Genomic DNA, 22,479 nt, shown 5'->3' with positions numbered 1-22,479 from the left:
GAAGTATCTATTGGGGTAGACATTTAGGAACAAACTGTAGGTATTAGATGTGTATAGAAGAGCATCATTCAGCCTAAGGTGTGGCTCTGCTTGCCTGAAATACACACCAAGAATAAGAGTTTCTAACACTCCAGATTCAGTTCCTTCCGCCCTCCCTCCCTCCCTTCCTCCCTTCCTTCCTTCCTACCTGGCCCCATTCCCAGAAACTGGTGCAAATAAAAACAAGTGTAGGACCAGAAATGTCAAAATGAATAGAACTAGGATCTGCCCTCTGAGGTGTGGCAGGAAATAATATTGCTTAATGTTTGCAAAATGTCAGGACGTCCTTGAATAAAAGGCCCTATATAAGTTCAAGGTCTTTATAATTCTTTGATGATTACTATAATTTGTAAGACTTAGCCATAAATCTCTTAGTAAGAGGGTGAAGTCAACACTTTTTGAAAGAGGCAGCAGGCCAGGGACTCTATATAAGGGGTGATGGGCTAAGGACAAGAGCTCACTGAAAACAGGTGAGAGGTGGAACTCTGCTCAGCTCTATTTAGCATGAAAAATCCAGGATATGTTGATCAACTGATAATGACTGTGTCTCTGCTGCTAAATAAATAAGAAAAGTTGGAGTCAGAGAAAACTCAAGAACTTTGCAAAGAAAACGCAAGTTATAAAAGATTATGTAGATGATAGAATGATTTTTTTTACAATACTTATACATGTTTAGATTTCTTTTAATTTAAGTATATAGTTACTTTTGGATTTGTGAGCACAGGCGAAAGAAAGAATGGGAGAACAGAAACATGTGTGCATTTAATGGGAACTGTTATAGGCCATATGAGATGTGTTTTTTTGTGAATTCAAAGCCAAAGGACAGAGGTGTTTATGTTTTTCCAGATGTAACCTCTCCCCCACCCTCAGGCTCCCTCCTATTTCATTAACCCCACCCACCTTAAGTGACGCTTTGATAACAAACTCCTATCTTCTCTGGAGGCTGTGAAAGATCTAGGGCCAACAAGTCTAACAGCTTAAACTTGGCAGAGTCAAAGGCTAGACAGGCTTCAAGAGCCTTGGATGGAAGAGAGACCACAGTCTCTTAGATTTGATCTTTGTTCAGAACGGGATATTCCTGGGACAGTCCTTCGCACTGGGAGAGGAGCCTTCCTGGAGTTCCCAACTCTGGGAATCCCAGATGGGCAAAGTGAGGAAAGCAGGCACAGAGGCCGAAGGGAGAGAAGGAACTCCTTCCCAGGTTTCTCTCAACCAGGAAAGGATTTGCCTGCAGAGAGTGAAGAGAAGTGATCGAACCTTCCAGGCTGGCAATCCTTGCTCACAATCCAAATTCAGTAAATATGTATTTTCATGCACCATGTGAAAATGCAACCCTGCAAAAAGTGAGTTTAAAAGGAGCCTTATATCTGACTCTAGAAAGTTAGATTTTTCCTCAAGAAAATGTGGTCCTAGTGGCAGAAACATTTTATGTATGTGACTGTCATTGCTGTTATTTTCATTTAAGGCCTGTTGGTGCACAGCAGTCTGCGGGGCAATGCTAGGGTGTGTGTGAGGAGGGAGAGCGAGAGGGAATATGACTAAGATGTGATGCTAGTGGAAAGGCCTTTCAGACCATAGGGAGCAAGCAAGAAAGCTGAGTTAGCAATAAAACCGGGGTCAGGGTGACAGTACAACGTGAAGCAGAGGAGACCGGCCTGGTGTGTGTGTCGAGAGCAGTTCTCAGTCCTTCCAGGACCACGTGGGGTGGGGCACGATGGGGCAGGGCCACCTCCATCTCCCAGCACCTTAGGCTGTTAACACGGCACCTTTTCCAGGTTGGTTGGAGGACCCTAAGGACCTGGGATGCCTATGGTTCAAGGTTAGTGGGGAAAATCTGGGAGAACATTCATGGAAAGGGAACGGGGGTTGTCTTGTGAGAGAACTACAAAGACCAAAGACCTTTATTTCCATCTTTCCAGAAACATTGTTTAACTGACGAGGAAATGGTCCATGACACCTTGCAAATCTAAACACTGCTTTGAGAATTAAAAGTGCTCAGTGGAGGAAGGGTGAGTGGAGGCCACCAGGAACCTGGACTGGCCCCAAATGGTATTCAGATTGTCAGTTTCCAACGAGCCCTACACCTTGACACCCCCATGCTGTCTGTCACAGTTTTGCTCTCCAGAAAGGGAGAAGAGGGATGCTGCAGTGGATGCTGTGCTTGGCATCATGAACACAGTGCTGGACTGACCTGACGTTTTGATAATGGTTCCAAGTGTCTGGAGCCACAGGGGTTTGACCGGATCAGTCCTGGGTGACCAATGGACTCTCCCCACACACACTCCAGTGACGCCTCAACACTCCCTTCTGAACATAGACTCCTTTTCGGCACCTGGAAAGTTGGGTCACAGAGTTTGGGTTCCTTCAATATGCTATGTTGATGTCTTATTGTCACTTCTTGCTCTTTCGTGATGTAACTGAAAAAAAACAAACAAACCAAAGTAACTCTGTGTTCCTAAGTCATTGGCACATGTATTTACACAGACTCTTTTCATTCAAGTGCTTACGCAACACAGACATTTAGTTCCATGCTTGGAAAATGAAATGAGCTTTCATGTTGCAATAAAAGCTAAGTTTTTCCACTTGTGTTTCCAAGAAGTATTTTTTTCCCTGGAAAAGCAGTATAAAGAGTAAAATGCTCTGGGTTTTGCATCTGGATGCAAGCAGTCCTTTTTTCTGATGGGTCCTTTCCATAAAGCCAGTGAGAAGCCTCTGTAAATATACACTTTGATGAAACTATGAGCTTTTCCTGTACCTACATGGCTCTTTCTCTGCTCTTTTTCCTGGGATGGAGTGTCCTCTCTCATTCAGTGCTGGGGGCTCAGTGGGTGATTCCTGTTAGGTGACTATATCTTAGAGTTCCTGTAAACACAGCTAAAATTCAAAGTTCCTGTATCTTTCTGGTGTTCTGGACTGGGCACGACATTTTCTACTCAACTAAGGGAAATCAGATAGACCATCTCAATGTTGTAGGGAAGAAAAACAAAAAGCATGGCTTTTTGTTAATTCAAATGACTTCCTTAATACCTCTTCTTCATCTTGACATATTCTCTTCCTGGGTGTTTGGAAGGAACCACCCATAATACTAACCTTCAAACAAAAGAGATGAGAAAAGCATTATGAAAGTGCCAATATACACACCCCACTTGTAATGATAGTAATAACTCAAAAGGATCATAGCCAAGCTCAGCTGACCAAGGGAGATGATGGGAGCAGCCAGCAGTAGAAGGGGCTCATGGAAGGTGGAGGCTTTGGGGGCAGGTGGCTGGCTCCTCAGGCATCCCCTGGGGTCAGCGGCAAGCTATTCTGGGTGGCATTTGTATATTCATTTGGTAGCTAGTGGGGGAACCAGGGCTCTTTGTACACGAGGAAGGTGATTAGAGGAATGGCTGGGATGAGAAAGTATTTGAGAGCAAGCGCTTGATGGTGACCAGTTGTCCAATCTCTTGTCTGCTGACCCCCATATGAGTTCAATCCTGGACTCCTATCATGACCTGACTTCATGAGGATTTGACTTTGCTGGTGGACATAGCCTGTTTATTGGTCTCCCCAGGCTCTGGCCCAGGTTTGTTCCTGCCTAGGAGTCCTACAGAGGGAGAACGGGAAACATGGCTCAAGGTGACAAAAGGGGTCTGAGATTCCCAGGCTGGGGGCTTAGAGCAGTGGGGAATGTCTTCCAACTCCTTCTAACCAAAGCAAAGACTATGGCAAGGCACCAAGGAAAGTGTAACCTTTCCTCTTAACTGAAGGAAAAAGAACCCAAAGTAAGAGAAGCACTGATAAGAAATTCTACTTTTGGTATTATCTTTTGATAATGAAGAGGCTATTGGGATAAGCTACATGCATCAGAAATTGGCTTTTCAAGATCTGCAGTCAGATCTCCATATTTCTCAGCGTTGAGAATCAAAGTATCTTGGTTTCCTAAAAGAACCTGTATTTGGTAACTCGACAGTATGTTGAGTCCCTGTGGGCTGAGCAGGAGTCTCATCATTTTTAAGCTAATTAAAAGGATGGATGGAGTACATGTCCCACTCTGGCTTATTTCATTAGGATTCAAATAATTAATTTTCTTAGTTCAGACAGGGGGACACACATTCATTCTTTTCACATCTTTCCATAGAAACACTACATAATGTTATGACAACAATTGATATCTTCATATCTTTGAGCTAATTTCTATTTTAAAATCATTTTAGGATCCATAGTGCCAAGTCCTCAATATGTCTGTGCTGTGGCTACTTCTGGGCCTTCTTGCCTTTACTGGTGAGTGTGTTGTATTTTTCCCAAATGACCTTGGAGATGGGAAAGATAAGCATGGGAACATAGTGGTACTTCTGATACTTAAAACTGCAGTGGAAAATGTTCTTTTTCCCACCAAGCTGTTCAACAAATCCTGGAGTTGCTAACAGCCACTGACAAGCAGCCTCTTGCCAGGTGCCTCACAAAAGGAGGGGGTTCTCCAGAATGTGGGGTGGACTTACAGCAGCATTGCTTGGGCCAGACTTTAAATCCATATCATTGAAAAATGCTCACTGTTTCTCTATAAAAATTCGTTCACCAGAAGTATTTATTGAATTTATTAACAGACCATATAATTCTACAGAAGCATTGACGTGATTTACCATTGTAAAACTAATGTAATTCAATAAAAAACTAGCAACACTGGGATCAAGGAGATGGGACTCAGCTAACCACTGAGGCTGACATCGTTGCCATGCTTGAATTTCAGATTTGGTCCTAAGGTTCGTTGCAACTGGGGCAAAGAGGAAAAGGTAATTTTTTTTTTTTTTTTTTGGACAAAGAAAAGTAGGAAGCATAGTTCCTCAAGAGAAGCAAATTTTTTCCTGGCTCTGAATTTTAAAAACTTCTCAGATAGGGCCAGCCTTGCATTCATTCCTTTCTTTCTTGAACCATCCATTCAACAAATATTTTTTAAAATTTTACAAGGAATTTTGGGACTATAAAGAACTTTGGGTGAAGGAGACAAGATGGCAGAGTAGAAAGACATGAGCTCACCTCGCCTTATGGAAACACCAAAATCACAACTAACTGCTGAACAACCATCAACAAAAAAGTGCTAAAGATACCCTACATCCAAAGACAAAGAAGAAGCCACAATGAGACAGTAGGAGGGGTGCAATCATGATAAAATCAAGTCCCATACACTCCAGGTGGGCGACCCACAAACTGGAAAATAATTATACCATAGAAGTTCTCCCACAGGAGTGAAAGTTCTGAGCCCCACATGAGGCTCTCCAGCTTGGGGTCTGGTAATGGGAGGAGGAGCCCCCAGTGAATCTGGCTTTGAAGGCCAACCGGGTTTGATCACAGGAATTCCACAAGACTGGGGGAAACAGAAACTCCACTCTTGGAGGGTGCACACATGGTCTTGTGCACACCAGGACCCAGGATAAAAAGCAGTGACCTCATAAGAGACTGGACCAGACTTACTTACTAGTATTGGAGGGTGTCCTGTGGAGGTGTGGGGGGCAGCTCTGGCTCACTGCAGGGACAAGGACACTGGCAGTAGCAGTTCTGGGGAGTACTCATTGGTGTGAGCCCTCTTGGGGGCCACCATTTTCTCACCAACACCTGGCTCCACTCTACAGCCTGTAGGCTCCAGTGCTGGGATGCTTCAGGCCAAACAACCAACAGGGTGGGAACACAGGCCCACCCAACAGCAGACAGGCTGCTCAAAGTCTTCCTGAACACACAGCTGGCCAATAAACCACACCCCCTGACACATCCCTGCCCGCCAGAGGGACAAGACCAAGCTCCACCCACCAGTGGGCAAGCACCAGTCTCTCCCACCAGGAAGCCTGCACAAGCCTCTTAGACAGCCTCATCCACCAGGGGGCAGACTGCAGAAGCAAGAAACGCTGCAGCCCTGCAGCCTGTGGAGGAAACTGCAATCACAGACAGGTAGACAAAATGAGATGGTAGAGGAATATGTTCGAGATGAAGGAACAAGATAAAACTCCAGAAGAACGACTAAGGGAAGTGGAGATAGCCAATCTACCTGAAAAAGAATTCACAGTAGTGGTAATAAAGATGATCCACAATCTTGGAAAAAGAATGGAGGCACAGATCAAGAAGATTCAAGAAATGTTTAACAAAGACCTAGAAGAACTAAAGAACAAACAACAGATGAACAATACAATAACTGAAATGAAAAACACTCCAGAAGGAATCGGTAGCAGAATAACTGAGGCAGAAGAACAGATAAGTGAGCTGGAAGACAGAATGGTGGAAATCACTGTGGTGGAATAGAATAAAGAATAAAGAATGAAAGTAAATGAGGACAGTCTGAGAGATCTCTGGGACAACATCTAGTGCACCAACATTCACATTATAGGGGTCCCAGAAGGAGGAGAGAGAAAGGACCTGAGAAAATATTCGAAGAGATAATAGCTGAAAACTTCCCTAACATGGAAAAGGAAATAGTCACCCAAGTCCAGGAAGCGCAGAGAGTCCCAGGCAAGATAAGCCCAAGGAGGAACATGCCAAGACACACAGTAATCAAACTGACAAAAATTAAAGACAAAGAAAAAATATTAAAAGCAACAAAGGAAAAGCAACAAATAATGTACAAGGGAACTCCCATAAGGTTTTCAGCTGATTTCTCAGCAGAACCTCTGCAGGCCAGAAGGGAGTGACACGATATATTTCAAGTGATCAAAGGGAAGAACCTACAACCAAGAATACTCTACCCAGCAAGGCTCTCATTTAGATTCAACAGAGAAACCAAAAGCTTTACAGACAAGCAAAAGCTAACAGAATTCAGCACCACCAGACCAGCTTTGCAACAAAGGCTGAAGGAACTTCTCTAGGTGGAAAATAAAAGGCCACAACTAGAAACCAAAAATTACAAATGGAGAAGCTCACCGGTAAAGGTAAACATACAGTAAAGGTAGGAAATCATCTGCACACAAATTTGATATCAGAATCAGCAATTGTTGGGCTTCCCTGGTGGCGCAGTGGTTGAGAGTCCGCCTGCCGATGCAGGGGACATGGGTTCATGCCCTGGTCCAGGAAGAGCCCACATGCCGCAGAGCGGCTAGGCCCGTGAGCCATGGCCGCTGAGCCTGCGCGTCCGGAGCCTGTGCTCCGCAACGGGAGAGGCCGCAACAGTGAGAGGCCTGCGTACCAAAAAAAAAAAAAAAATCAGCAATTGTGAGGACAGCACAAATGCAGGATATTGGAAATGCATCTGAAATTAAAAGACCAGCAACTTAACACAATCTTGCTTATATACAGACTGCTATATCAAATCCTCATGGTAATTGCAAACCGAAAATCTATAATAGATACACACAAAAAAAGAAAAAGGAATCCAAACACAACACTGAAGTTAGTCAACAATCACAAGAGAACAAAAAAGGAAGGGAAGAAAAAGGACTTACAAAAACAAATCCAAACAATTAACAAAATGGCAATAAGAACATACATTATCAGTAATTACCTTAAACATAAATGGATTAAATGCTCCAACCAAAAGACATAGATTGGGTGAATGGATACAAAAACAAGACCCATACATTTGCTATCTACAAGAGACCCACTTCAGATCTAGGGACACATACAGACTGAAAGTGAGGGGATGGAAAAAGGTATTCCATGCAAATAGAAATCAAAAGAAATCTGGAGTAGCAATACTCATATCAGACAAAATGGACTTTAAAATAAAGACTGTTACAAGAGAAAAGAAAAAGAAACTTTGGGGAGCCTATAATGTGATTAGGGAGAGACTACAGGGCAAGGAGTAATGAGTGACACAACCAACTACTATTAAGGGTATTTGTCACCAATTATAAAGATAAAAAGTGCACTGATTAAAAAATAAACAAGGAACTGTTGGCTCATTTAATTTTTAGTACACTCATAAAAGACCAAGTCATTTCATTTCCTCATTTCTCTTAGATTACTCATCACAAGATTTTAAAATAGAAGTATTTACTCCAAAATACCAGTATTTTCAGATGTCAATCCCATGAAGTTCTTAGTAAGAAAACAGAACTTTAAAATGCATTTACATAAACCTACAGTACACAGATGATGATGTGCAACAGATATATTTCCAAAGATCTGCATATCATTAAGATTTGAGGATATAATCTAATTTAGTCAAAGATTAAATTAATCTAAAAGAGTAATCTAATGAGAAGTCCTTACAGGCTGATTATAGCGAGATGATTCTGTCAAGGGGCAGCTTCCTGCCCCCTGTAGGTAACTTGTTGCTGGCTCATGTGCCCTCCTTGTGGTGTGAATTATAAATTCTAGACAATGCCCTCCCCTTCAGTGACTAGAATGACAGTGAAAGTTAGGGAGAGAGATGGAAGGGCAAAGAGAGAAAGGGAAGAAGGGGAAAGAGGGAGCCCCGGCATAGAGACCTGGTCCTGGACCTCACAACGTATCCTCCCCCCTTTGTCGTCTTAGGCTCCCACCTAGAAGTGCACACCAGAGCAGGGGAAGCCAACTCCAAGTCCCAGTTTACCAGCTGTGCCTTTACTTTGGGTCTGGGTTGAGGTCCCAGGGAGGACCAGGCTTCATACTACATGTCTCTCCAGGGCAAACACAAGTATCTCACCAGACCAATGAGTTAGGAGTATTTGAGGGAGAAGTGCCGAGCTCACCTAAGACACAAGATGAGGACTAGTTTACAGGGAACACAGAATCTCTGCTTTGATTCTAAGACACCCACCCAACAGCACTGTTCAGCCCCAGAGCTTTGCAAGTAGTATAACTGCTCCAACTGTTCTCGAGTCCATGGAAGAGGAGGTAAGAAGTTAGTATCTGTGATCACTTAGTTGCCATACTGTAAATTTCAAAAGTGTTTCCATGGCAAATTGAGTTCCTGTTGTCATTGATTTTAGTACAGTTATTATTATTATTATTATTATTATATATTTTTTGCGGTATGTGGGCCTCTCACTGTTGCGGCCTTTCCCGTTGCGGAGCACAGGCTCTGGACGCGCAGGCTCTGGACGTGCAGCCTCCGGACGCGCAGGCTCAGCGGCCATGGCTCACGGGCCCAGCCACTCCGCAGCATGTGGGATCTTCCCGGACCGGGGCACGAACCCGTATCACCTGCATTGGCAGGCGGACTCTCAACCACTGCGCCACCAGGGAAGCCCCAGTTATTTTTATTAACATCACTTCATGATGGATAGAAGCAGGATCAGAATTACTAGTTCAATGTCTTAGGCTGACATTTTCTCCATTTGTAGGCTCATCTGAAAGCAGCAGTTGGGGACGCTATGGAGACCTCCAGACCCTCTACACCTCTGGGGCTTCTTGCGGGATTGGAAGATGTCGAGGCCTGAAATACTGTGGTATTGATCATCTCACTGTCCACCTTGCCCTCCTCCTCTTCTTCCTCTTTCTCTCAGAAGGTGACTCCTTTTGGCAAGCGTGGCTTCCACAGGATTTTGTCCCTTCCCTTGAGATGCCACCCCAAGCCTTCCTGTCCTTCCCCACAGTTTTGATCCTCTCAGCATATCCTTTAGGTTCCCACTACTTCCCACAGCCCCACGCAGCAGAGTGATGGCGAGAGCACTGGACGTGGGGTCCACAGAGCTTGTCTGAGTGTTAGCTCTGGGGCTTCAACAAGTCACTCAGGTCTCCTGAGCATCCACTGGAAGGGTGAGAATAGCACTTACTTTACAGTGTTGACAGCTTTGTTTGATGTAAGGTGGATGAGAGTGCTTATGAAACCAGGAAAGTGGGCTAGCCAGGTAAATTAGTACTGGTCTTCATTTTGCCATTTCTCGTTATTTCATAAAGGTTTAAGCTCACATGATTCTGGGTGTCACTTTAGGGCAGAAAGGTGGGCAGGCATGAGGAAACCTGCCAGGGAAACTCTCCAAGGACTCCTTGAAGAGTTGGGAGAACTTTTCTCTCCTATTCTGTCACATGGTAGCTGATGGACAGGTACATTTTATTGGGTCACTCTGGGATGCTTATGATGGGGCTGATGGTGTCTGTGCCCATGGAATTTTCCAGGGTGGGCCAGAGCAGCCCCTGAGAGCCCAGCTGAGGAGCACAAAGGACACTCCTCAGGGGATGTGGACGCAAGCTCAAAGGAGGAGACTCATAATCTCAGGTCTAGGGATGGCCACAAGGGATTTCAGACCAAAACTTGGGCTTCTCAGTCCTAGACCACTGACCAGGTCCCTGGAGTGTATTTTCTCTCTCTTCTTGAACTCCTGTCTCAGCATGAGTCACACCAAGCTGCCTCCTTCCTTCTGTGTTTGCTTTAAGAGTTCGTGCTTCTGGGGCTTCCCTGGTGGCGCAGTGGTTGAGAGTCCGCCTGCCGATGCAGGGGACACGGGTTCATGCCCCGGTCCAGGAGGAACCCACATGCTGTGGAGCGGCTGGGCCCGTGAGCCATGGCCACTGGGCCTGCACATCCAGAGCCTGTGCTCCGCAATGGGAGAGGCCACAACAGTGAGAGGCCCGCGTACCGCAAAAAACAAACAAACAAACAAAAAGAAACAGACAACAAAAAAGAGTTCATGCTTCTGAAAGGCTGGATGAAATAGACATGCCATACCTCCTGTGATATCAGCCCATCATGTGTACAGTTGGCCTAAAGTACTGCATGGACCCTGCCGTGATCGCTGGTGTCTTGTCCAGGAGTCTCATGGTGGTAACGTCCTGGTCAATGCGGACAGTATGGGCGATGGAGCCAGGGTGGTGCAGGTAACCTGCCACCAATCATGACGTGTGGCTTGTCACAACCCCAAGGGACTCCTTCACATTCGTTATTGCTGATGGCATCGCTGGAGCACCGCTCCACAGAATACGGAGTAAAAGATGCTCCCTGGAGTTGTGAGAACCACAGCTCCACCTGGGAGATGTGAACAGCAACATTCCTGCTTCGTTTAGAGCCACAATTTCTTTTCAAAGTAAATTATGCTGTGTTTCCAGGCTGTCAGCAACCAAACCCTATTCTGGATTTCCAGTAAGGTGATTGTGCAGGAGAGAGATCACAGATTGAATTCTTGCTCTGTTACTTTGTAACCATGTGACCTTGGATAAATCATTCACTCTCCCTAGGTCTCAGTTTCCTCATCTGAAAAATGCCATCTCAGAGAATTGTTATGAAGATTCAATGAAATAATGTAAAGAAGCACTTGGTATCTGGTAGATTCTCAACAAATACTGAATTCCCTTTCCCTTGTCTTATTTCTACACAATTCTTAGTTATGAGGATTTGCACTAATTCTGCCTGGTATCACTTGCTGCCTGATAGAAACTTCCAGGGAACGGGTTGTTCATTAACACCACTGCCGAATAAACTCTGTGCTGGCTGAATTGGTGATGCAAGGGACGTAATGAGGACATGTTTTTTTTTTTTTTTTTTTTTTTTTTTTGCGGCACGCGGGCCTCTTACTGTTGTGGCCTCTCCCGTTGTGGAGCACAGGCTCCGGACGTGCAGGCTCAGCAGCCATGGCTCACGGGCCCAGCCGCTCCGCGGCATGTGGGATCTTCCCGGACCGGGGCACGAACCCACGTCCCCTGCATCGGCAGGCGGACTCTCAACCACTGCGCCACCAGGGAAGCCCGAGGACATGTTTTTCCTATGCATTTCACATTGTTGTCGCCGTTTGGAAACTTATAAATATTGCACTCATACTTTAAGCTTTTAGGAAAATGTACTCCTCAATGATCTTTAAATTGGCTTCCCAAAGTACATGACGCTTGACAATTTAAAAGTACTTTCAAATACTTTATTTTATTTTGATGTGGGGACCCATCCAATAAACTGATGAGATGAAGTCGGTGGGGGAGGCAAGTCATCTGCCCTTTACAAGTGAGGAAGTGGATTTGCGAGGACAAAGTCATTGCCACAAAGTCACCCAGCAGCTGGAAAATGCAGTACTGGGACCGAGGACATCATTGGTGATGTCAGGGCAGGCATCATTTCTCCTGCCCTGTTCTGCTTCCTTTGTAAAGGATGAGTCCATCTCCTTTGATGATGAAGAAAGAACTCCCCAGAGTCAGACATTTCTCCTACATATGGTGAAACCCACATGGTGTACAAGAAAGTGTAGAAAAGTTACCTTTAGACATTCAGATTATCTGAAAGGAGAGTTACAAGTCCAGATAGAAAATCCCCTTTCTGATCTGTTTAGAAGGTTTATGCTTACAGCACTGAAAGAGGGCATCAGACTGGTCCCTACGCTACATCTGTCACCTCTGGTTTCCAACTCTGTCTCTCACCATTACCCTGAAAACAGCTGTGAAATGTCTGCTCGTCCCGTCCTTTGCCTAAACTTGTAGCTTTACTATCTATCCTCAGGGAGATTGAAGGTGGCAATGGTTCTGCCAAAGGGGAGGAGAGAAAAAGGGAAATGAAAAAGTAGCCCTGATCCCAGGAAGCTGCATTACCCTCTGCCTCTCTCCTCACAGGACCCTGGCCTTCATGCCCCACCTCCTGGATCAGCAAGGCCCAGGTTTCCCAGATGACTGAGGTCTTGACTGTTAGAATCAAAGAAATCCAGAGAAGGTTTCCAACCTGGACCCCTGACCAGCACCTGAGAGCTTTGTGTAACCCATGGGTTGGTTTCCCAGCATGGAGTTAATAGGTACAAACATAATTCATTGCACCAGATTCTCCCAAACCTCAGTTGCCTCCTAGAAAGCAACTAGGAAAGAGAATCTGAGTTAACTGCTGAGCACCCTGCCACAGCGAGGGGCTGTGGGCTTGGCATTAACCCATCTCACAAATTCCAGGTGGACTCTGTGACTACACCTGAAGCAGCCAGGACCTGAGCTGTGGCTTCTGCAATGATGTCCTTGCACGAGCCAAATACTTCAAAAGACAGGGCTTCCAGCGCTTCAGCTCAGACCCAAGATCATTATCATGCAGGCAGCTTCAGCTGTTACACAGATAAAATTAGCCAATGAGGCCAGTAATTCTGAATCTGAGTTTGACCCAAATGTCATCAAAATATCATGAATCACATTAAAGAATTATTATCTGCATTTTGCGGTCTGGTGTGTGCAAATAAAAGGCTGTGTCTCTTTAAAGGTATTTCCACGGATGTGAGCTGTAATGTGGACTTCTGTGAAATGAATCCTGTGTCTCACTGGCTTGCATTGTCAGACTTAGCAAATAAAAATATCGGAATCCCAGTTAAATTTGAATTCCAGATAAAAAATGATTTTTTTTAGTGTAAGTCCCATGCAATATTTAGAAGACATTTATAGTAAAATATTATGCATTGTCTATTTGAAATTCAGATATAACTGGGCATGTGGTTATTTTATGTGGCAACTCTATCACTGATTTCTTTGATAAAAATCATAGTTTCAAATTTTAATTGAAAACTTTTGATGAGAAAAAGGGTAAGAGGGTAGCCAGTCCCATCTGCTGGGGGGAATAGTTTTGCAAAAAGAGGGAAGGGCACAACCTTTATAAAAATGACATAGCCACTGAGGACACGACAAAAACTGGTTAGAACCAACGAGGTCCAAGATGGCAGAAGGTTTGACTTTCAGCAGACTTTGAGCCTCATTATATGTTCATTGTAATACATTAGCTAAATGACATACCCAGGGGTGCCATGACTGTTCTGAGGCCAACCATAAAAGGCCAAAAAGTGGACAGTGGCCCAATTCCTGGAAATCTCTGCCTTTTCTCCAAAATAATTGGAATAATCTTCTCACTCATTAGCCTATGAAATTACCCAGCCCATAAAAACTAACCACCCCATATTTTGGGGCCTCTCATCTTCTGAGATGGCCCACACTCCATGGAGTGTGTTTCTCCCAGGGCTGCTCTCACTTTCTGAGATGACCCCATGCCCTGTGGCCATTCTCACCTTTTGAGATGGACCACATTCTGTCTATGGAATGTGTACCTCTCTAAATAAATCTAATTATAACCTATCACTTTGCCTCTCACTGAATTCTTTCTGCAATGAGACATAAAGAACCTGTGCTTCATTAAGTCCTGAGACCAGGTGTGTGATCTCTAAAAGACAGTGGGATGGTGAAAAACTGAAAGCATTTCCACTAAGATCAGGAACAAGACAAGGATGTCCACTCTCACCACTCTTATTCAACATAGTTTTGGAAGTCCTAGACAGCAATCAGAGAAGAAAAAGAAATAAAAGGAATACGAATTGGAAAAGAAGAAATAAAACTGTCACTGTTTGCAGATGACATGATACTATACACAGAAAATCCTAAAGATGCCACCAGAAAACTACTAGAACTAATCAATGAATTTGATAAGGTTGCAGGATACAAAATTAATGCACAGAAATCTCTGGCATTCCTATACATTAATGATGAAAAATCTGAAAGTGAAATCAAGAAAACACTCCCATTTACCATTGCAACAAAAAGAATAAAATATCTAGGAATAAACCTACCTAAGGAGACAAAAGACCTGTATGCAAAAAATTATAAGACACTGATGAAAGAAATTAAAGATGATACAAATAGATGGAGAGATATACCATGTTCTTGGATTGGAAGAATCAATATTGTGAAAATGACTCTACTACCCAAAGCAATCTACAGATTCAATGCAATCCCTGGCATTTTTCACAGAACTAGAACAAAAAATTTCACAATTTGTATGGAAACACAAAAGACCCCAAATAGCCAAAGCAATCTTGAGAACGAAAAATGGATCTGAGGAATCAGGCTCCTTGACTTCAGACTATACTACAAAGCTACAGTAATCAAGTCAGTATGGTACTGGCACAAAAACAGAAAGATAGATCAATGGAACAGGATAGAAAGCCCAGAGATAAACCCACGCATACATGGTCACCTTATCTTTGATAAAGGAGGCAGGAATGTACAGTGGAGAAAAGACAGCCTCTTCAATAAGTGGTGCTGGGAAAACTGGACAGGTACATGTAAAAGTATGAGATTAGATCATTCCCTAACACCATACACAAAAATAAGCTCAAAATGGATTAAAAACCTAAACGTAAGGCCAGAAACTATCAAACTCTTAGAGGAAAACATAGGCAGAACACTCTATGACATAAATCACAGCAAGATCCTTTTGGACCCACCTCCTAGAGAAATGGAAATAAAAACAAAAATAAACAAATGGGACCTAATGAAACTTCAAAGCTATTGCACAGCAAAGGAAACCATAAACAAGACCAAAACACAACCCTCAGAATGGGAGAAAATATTTGCAAATGAAGCAACTGACAAAGGATTAATCTCCAAAATTTATAAGCAGCTCATGCAGCTCAATAACAAAAAAACAAACAACCCAATCCAAAAATGGGCAGAAGACTTAAATAGACATTTCTCCACAGAAGATATACAGACTGCCAACAAACACATGAAAGAATGCTCAACATCATTAATCATTAGAGAAATGCAAATCAAAACTACAATGAGATATCATCTCACACCAGTCAGAATGGCCATCATCAAGAAATCTAGAAACAATAAATGCTGGAGAGGGTGTGGAGAAAAGGGAACACTCTTGCACTGCTGGTGGGAATGTGAATTGGTACAGCCACTATGGAGAACAGTATGGAGGTTCCTTAAAAATGTACAAATAGAAATACCATATGACCCAGCAATCCCACTACTAGGCATATACCCTGAGAAAACCATAATTCAAAAAGAGTCATGTACCAAAATGTTTATTGCAGCTCTATTTACAATAGCCCGGAGATGGAAACAACCTAAGTGTCCGTCATTGGATGAATGGATAAAGAAGATGTGGCATATATATACAATGGAATATTACTCAGCCATAAAAAGAAATGAAATTGAGCTATTTGTAATGAGGTAGATAGACCTAGAGTCTGTCATACAGAGTGAAGTAAGTCAGAAAGAGAAAGACAAATACCATATGCTATCACATATATATGGAATTTAAGAAAAAAAAATGCCATGAAGAACCTAGGGCTAAGACAGGAATAAAAACACAGACCTACTAGAGAATGGACTTGAGGATATGGGGAGGGGGAAGGGTAAGCTGTGACAAAGCGAGAGAGAGGCATGGACATATATACACTACCAAACGTAAGGTAGATAGCTAGTGGGAAGCAGCTGCATAGCACAGGGAGATCAGCTCGGTGCTTTGTGTCCACCTAGAGGGGTGGGATAGGGAGAGTGGGAGGGAGGGAGATGCAAGAGGGAAGAGATATGGGAACATATGTGTATGTGGAACTGATTCACTTTGTTATAAAGCAGAAACTAACACACCATTGTAAAGCAATTATACTCCAATAAAGATGTAAAAAAAAAAACTACAATGAGGTATCACCTCACACCAGTTAGAATGGGCATCATCAGAAAATCTACAAACAACAAATGCTGGAGAGGGTGTGGAGAAAAGGGAACCCTCTTGCACTGTTGGTGGGATGTAAATTGATACAACCACTATGGAGAACAGTATGGAGGTTCCTTAAAAAACTACAAATAGAATTATCATATGACCCAGCAATCCCACTACTGGGCATATACCCAGAGGAAACCATAATTCAAAAAGACACATGCACCCGAATGTTCATTGCTGCACTATTTACAAGAGCCAGGTCATGGAAGCAACCTAAATGCCCATCGACAGATGAATGGATAAAGAAGATGTGGTACATATATACATTGGAATATTACTCAGCCATAAAAAGGAATGAAATTGGGTCATTTGTAGAGATGTGGATGAATCTAGAGACTGTCATACAGAGTGAAGTAAGTCAGAAAGAGAAAACCAAATATTGTATATTAATGCATATATGTGAACCTAGAAAAATGGTACTGATGAACCGGCTTGCAGGGCAGAAATTGAGACACAGATGTAGGGAACAAACGTATGGACACCAAGGCAGGAAAGCAGCGGGGTGTGGGGGTGGGGGTGGGATGAACTGGGCGATTGGGATTGACATGTATACACTGATGTGTATAAAATGGATGACTAATAAGAACTTGCTGTATAAAAAAATAAATAAAATAAAATTCAAAAAAAAGAAAAGTGTGAATAATATGACCCTGTTTTTGTAAAGCTAACAACAATAAAATATTTCATGTATATGTATGTATGTGTGTGTATACAATTATAAAAAAACCCAAAAAACAAGAAACAAAAGCTCTACTGGCAATTTTCACCCTGATCAAGATTGCAGCAAATGTTTTTGAGACCTATAAGAACTGACTGTCATAATACTTTACACAACATTTAGAATTAAGTGCTGTATTAAACTTTTTAAGGTTGGAGTGGGAAGGGGGAATCTTCTGTTCTGTTTTGTCTGGTGAGCCATTCTGGGGGTCTTGGGGGAGGGGCTTGGCGAGGGGCTTGGGGAGGATTAAGCCTATGGCTTTGCTGTTGGTTGAGTGATGTTCATGAGAGCAACTCTGAGCAGTATTTTCTCGCAGGCTTCATGTGAATGATCATTGTGCCCCGCAGGCACTTCCAGGGGCTCATGCTCCTTCACCCATTCAATGAACCCTCGCCTGCATTCCCGCCTGTACCATGGTTGCTACAGTGACATCATGACCATGGAGACCTCTGGTGCTACCTGTGATATCACCAGGTTGATTGCCTGCAGTGAGTGTAAAGCCAGGCAAGCCTTTGGCTAGCCCCCTTTCATCATTTTCAGATTCTTTCTTAGGAAGTAGCTTAATTTTGAGAAGTTCATTATTATAGCAGTAATATCAAAATTAAAAATGAGAGAGGGCTTTCCTGGTGGCACAGTGGTTGAGAGTCCGCCTGCCGATGCACGGGACATGGGTTCGTGCCCCGGTCCGGGAGGATCCCGCATGCTGCGGAGTGGCTGGGCCCGTGAGCCATGGCTGCTGGGCCTGCGTGTCCGGAGCCTGTGCTCCGCGGCGGGAGAGGCCACAACAGAGAGAGGCCCGCATATCGAAAAAAAAAAAAAAAAAAAAGAGAGAGAGAGAAAAACAGAACCCTGACTCCCCTATCAAGCTGCTTCTTTTCATTTTCCCTTCATCCTTTCCAAACCTGGTCGAGATGTGTTTATTTCTACATATTGGAATGATTGCTTAAATAACGTATCAAATTCTGGCTTTGTTTTCTCGTTTGTTGTTGTGTCTACTTCAGGTTACAGCATGAGCATTTTAAGCAACCCTCTCTGTATGTCCTCTCTTGTGTAATTCTGATCCGAAGTCTTCTTCATGTTGTCTCAGTATTAGCATGTCAGAGCTGGAAGCAACTACAAGGTCAATCTAATCCTACCTTCCCAGTTGACAGATCAGACAACCGAGGCTCAGCAAGGAGGAGAGACTTCCCAAGGGCCCAGGGCTAGGTAGTGTCAGAACCAAACTCAAACATAGGTTGGCTGACTTCTAGTCCAAGACTTTTCCCAATGCACCAGATGTGGCAGAAAAGAGAACAAGAAAGAAAGCAGAAGTGGTATCCATCTGGGGCTGAGGACCTTTCTGGGTTTATGCAATCAGAGATCAAAAAATGTCCTAAAATGGTTGTCCCAAGCCTGTGGGCCACAGTCAGGACCTGTGGCTAACTTATTAAACTTTGAAAAAGGGGTCTCCTCTGGAGTGGAGGAAACAGTTTATTTTCTATTGGTGTAGGCATCCGTGGTTCTGAAATGTTTGCTGAGATGGATTTGAAGGTCTTCAAGTCTTACCAAATTCTAATCAAAGAAGTTGGGCTGAGGCACTGCATGGACCCTGCTCTCATTGCAGCCATCAGTTCCAGAGAAAGCCATGGCGGAACCGTCCGGCAAGACGCCTGGGACCACAAAGGACTTAAATTTGGCTTGATGCAGGTACTCAGCTAGAAACTTTCCATCAGCCCCACTTCATGCTTCCTCACAGAAGCTACCCCAAACTGGAAATCTATCTGCATTTATCCTAGGCTTCAAAACACTGGTATTTGCATAATTGCCACTGGGATTTCTGTAAACGTGTCAAGATATACCAGTTATTGGATATCCTTTTTTTAAAGTATCTTATGAGTTTTGTAATTACAATTTGTAATTAATATTATGCAATGTACTTAAATTGAGAAAATTTTATAAAGGGTACTATTACAGGTATCCCTTTGAGGTTCATGCAATAGTAAATTTCATCCATGTAGATCAAAACATTATAATGAAACCCTACTTGAACCAACTTGTCCTTTAGGCAAATTGGAGGAAGGGGACCCAAATTATCAGGATATTTGCTTCCAGGTTTTCCCCTATTCTATTCTATTCCATTCCACACGGCTTGAGGGATCTTAGTTCCCCCACTAGGGATTGAACCCAGGCCCCGGCAGTGAAAGCACTGAGTCCCAACCACTGGACCGCCAGGGAACTCCCCCAGGCTTTATTTTAAATTGTCTGAGAAACCCAGACTTCTAGCCTTCCAGTTATTTTTGACTGCAAATATCTAGACTTTGGGTGCTCATTATTTGTTTTGAAACAACTTTTTCTTTTTTTTTCTATATTTGAGTGCTTAACTAAAACTATGCCACATACACTTCTCCCAAATCTTACTGTGTTTCTCTGATTCTTTTTTCTGTGAAAGGACTTTTAGAATTGATTCTGTGGGAATAAAGAAAGGGGATAAGGCCAGTGTCTATGACCTTGAACATAAAGAGGAGAAATCAGGACAGCAGAAAAATGTGTTGCTCCATCCAGATGTTGACATTCTTATCTGAATTTTCTAGCTTGATAAAAAAAATCCATCAACCTGTTGGTACCTGGGACAGCAAAGAACACCTTTTGCAGGCTGTTGGGATTCTCACAGACAGAATTAAGGCAATCCAGAAAAAATTCCCCACGTGGAGTGTGGCTCAATACCTTAAAGGTAGACCAGTGCTTTGTTTAGAAGAACAGTGAGTGAGAGCCCAGAAGGCCACGTGTACCTTGGGCCTCCCTGGGCCTGTGTCCATAGGGTCAGCAGTGGGCCTGGGAGGACCCCTAGTGTTCTCTGAAGCACTGAGTTCCTTAGAGTGTTCTTCATTCCCAATTTCCATTCCCCTTCTGCCAGACGTTGGGTGTTCTTATTACATCTCATTGGTTATTGAGCCATTGAGTGATACCTTGAGAGTTAGTGCGATTGTTTCAAAGAATATGTTTGCCTTCCTCTGATGGGTTATTTTCCCCCTGGTGCAAGAAGCTGTTACCCACTTTCTGAATTTTTTGAACAAGTTTTCACTCTCTGAGCATCCTCAGTGACACCAGGGCTTTAGGTACCATGATGTGTCCAGGCGGAAATCCCTGCTCGGCTGATCACAGACCCCCTCAGGTTCAGCATCTCCCAGACTGAACTAACCCAATAGCCTCCCACTATAAATTTGCTTTTTCTTCTGTATTTTCTATCTCTGTGAAAGGCACTATAATATACCCAGTCATCCCAGCCAGAAAAAACATTTTTTTCTTAGGTTCTCTGGTTCCTTCTCCCTTCACATCCAGCCATACCAATTCTTATTAAGTCTGCCTCCTATAGGCCCATGGTATGTATATACCTCTCTCCTTTTATGGCCTTAATTTCAAATAAACAGTTTTACATTTTATGGCCTTAATTTCAAATAAACAGTTTCTATTTTCTATTTCAAAGTCCTTGAAGGCAGGGATCAGGACCAGGGGTCTTTATCTCTAGACATCCGAGCAGAGCACAATTATGGTAAACACATGAGTAACTACTGAAGATTAACCTTCTAGGGGATAATACACATATGAACAAACATGCATATTGCACACATACACCTACAAAGGAATGAGTATGTCTTGAGCATCATTGTGCACTGTGCACTCAGTGTGGCACACATCCTGGTCCATAGTAGGTGCTTAAAAAATTTTATTGAATGAATGAATGAATGAATAAATGAGTGAGTTCTTGAATGACTGAGAGAATGTTACAAGCAGTTTTAGACTGAAGATTTACTGGGGATCTAGTTTTGCCAGGCCTGCACTAAATAAGAAACAAATCTGACTTTTGCAGCAAGAAAAACAAAAGTCTTCAGAAAAAGAGAAAGAGAAGGAAACCAATCTGGAATTTTTTCAGTGATTCTTGAGGAAATGGATCCTTTCAGGAGGAGAGGAAAGGGGGAAAGAGGAGCTGGGACTGTCTGCTTTGGAAGATTTCCCTGGAGGGCTGACATCCCGGGAATGCTCATAGCTTATTTCTGCTGAAAGTTAATCTTTTAATCTGAACCTCTGGTTTCATTTCAGGTGGTCTCTCAGCCTTCAAGTCAGGAACTGAAGCCATTGCCACCCCCGTGGACATAGACAGTGACTTCATCGGTGATATTATAGCTCGAGCTAAATTCTATAAGAGACACGGCTTCTAGGCAAAGCTCTGTGGGTGGGCCAGGTTGGCAGGTGCTCAGATGGCCCTTCTTTGAGGGTTTGATATGGTTGTGTTGTACCCAACACTGGCAAAGGAATGGTTGCACTTATGACAGAAAATTCATTTCTCACTTTTCTTCATGCAAATAAGCATAAAAAAGGAAAATCCACCCAGTTCACATTATGGTTCCCATGAAATATGCATAAACATATGCATAATTATTGTGCAGTAAATGTAAATATCATAGTAAGTGACATATTCTTAGCATATTCTTAAGAGTAAGTCTACAGATTGCAGCAAGGCCTCATTTTAGTCCATGATTTCTTTTCTTTACTTTTTTTTTTTCTTGGTTATACCACACGGCATGTGGGATCTTAGTTCCCCAACCAGGGATCAAACCCATACCCCCCTGCAGTGGAAGCGTGGAGCCTTAACCATTGGACTTCCAGGGAACTCCTAGCCCATGATTTCAATGCCCACCTACTCCCTGTCTTACCAGAATTGCTAACAAGAAGAGAGCCTGATCTGAGCCTTTGTCCTTTTCCTAGTATCTGCTCAAGCTACTAGGGCTTTGCTTGTGAGGAATGCCTGACTCCCAAGCCAGTCAACCTGGGAGGCCATGGAGAACCCAGGGTGGAATTCTAGCTCCCTGAGTACCTGAGAGCCAACTGTGGTGAAGCTGATCTTCCTCAAGGGACGTACACTGTGTCCCTCAGGCCCACACCTACCTCTTGTGTCTTCTTCCTCTTGTTTGCTGAAGATCCAGGGACTGGCTTCTTTTCTTCCCTTTTCAGTAGTTGCTGCCACACAATCTTTCAAGAGGTCCATTCTCCACCAAACATGGCTGAAGATAAGCATATAGGAGCCAATTTTGCTATGGTTCTTTAGGTGTAAGTAAAATTAACCAGTTCTGGAAATTTTAAGCAGTAAAAGGAAATTACTGAAAGGCTATCAAAAGGCTCACAGAGCCAATGAGAGGGTCAAGGACAAGAAGAGTAACCAGGCAACTCTGGGGTCTGGGTAGCAGGAAGCAGTTGACCATACTTTATAGCATCCCTACTGCATGAATGAATGAGCACTCTCACTGTGTAAATGAAATCCAACGACGTTTTCTCCCATCCTTTCATCATTCTGCTTCACTTTTATAGTTCCAGGAGAGACTGATGGACTTACCTTGGACCATATACACACCTA

General features: G+C 43.3%; 1 protein-coding gene and 1 pseudogene across 2 annotated transcripts; both read left to right on the top strand.

The window, feature by feature from the left end:
• The first annotated feature begins 4,259 nt into the window (after positions 1–4,259).
• Positions 4,260–12,938, top strand: LOC307064136 (lysozyme g-like protein 1; annotated as a pseudogene). Its single transcript has 5 exons — positions 4,260–4,302; positions 9,267–9,371; positions 10,551–10,740; positions 12,454–12,591; positions 12,778–12,938. The product of its transcript is annotated as a lysozyme g-like protein 1 (transcript).
• Positions 12,939–13,522: 584 nt separating this feature from the next.
• On the top strand, positions 13,523–21,286 carry LOC307064134 (lysozyme g-like protein 2; the record flags this gene model as incomplete). Its single annotated transcript, XM_079720627.1, is given in 6 exon segments — positions 13,523–13,532; positions 17,438–17,578; positions 18,580–18,776; positions 19,661–19,666; positions 19,668–19,800; positions 21,168–21,286. Coding segments are annotated over 6 exon segments (606 nt in total).
• Between the last annotated feature and the right edge of the window lie 1,193 nt (positions 21,287–22,479).

This window comes from Hyperoodon ampullatus (genome assembly GCF_949752795.1).
Source record: "Hyperoodon ampullatus genome assembly, chromosome: 15".
Classification (NCBI taxonomy): domain Eukaryota; kingdom Metazoa; phylum Chordata; class Mammalia; order Artiodactyla; family Ziphiidae; genus Hyperoodon; species Hyperoodon ampullatus.
Note: the sequence above shows the minus strand (reverse complement) of the source record. Positions and strands in the feature narration are given on the sequence as shown.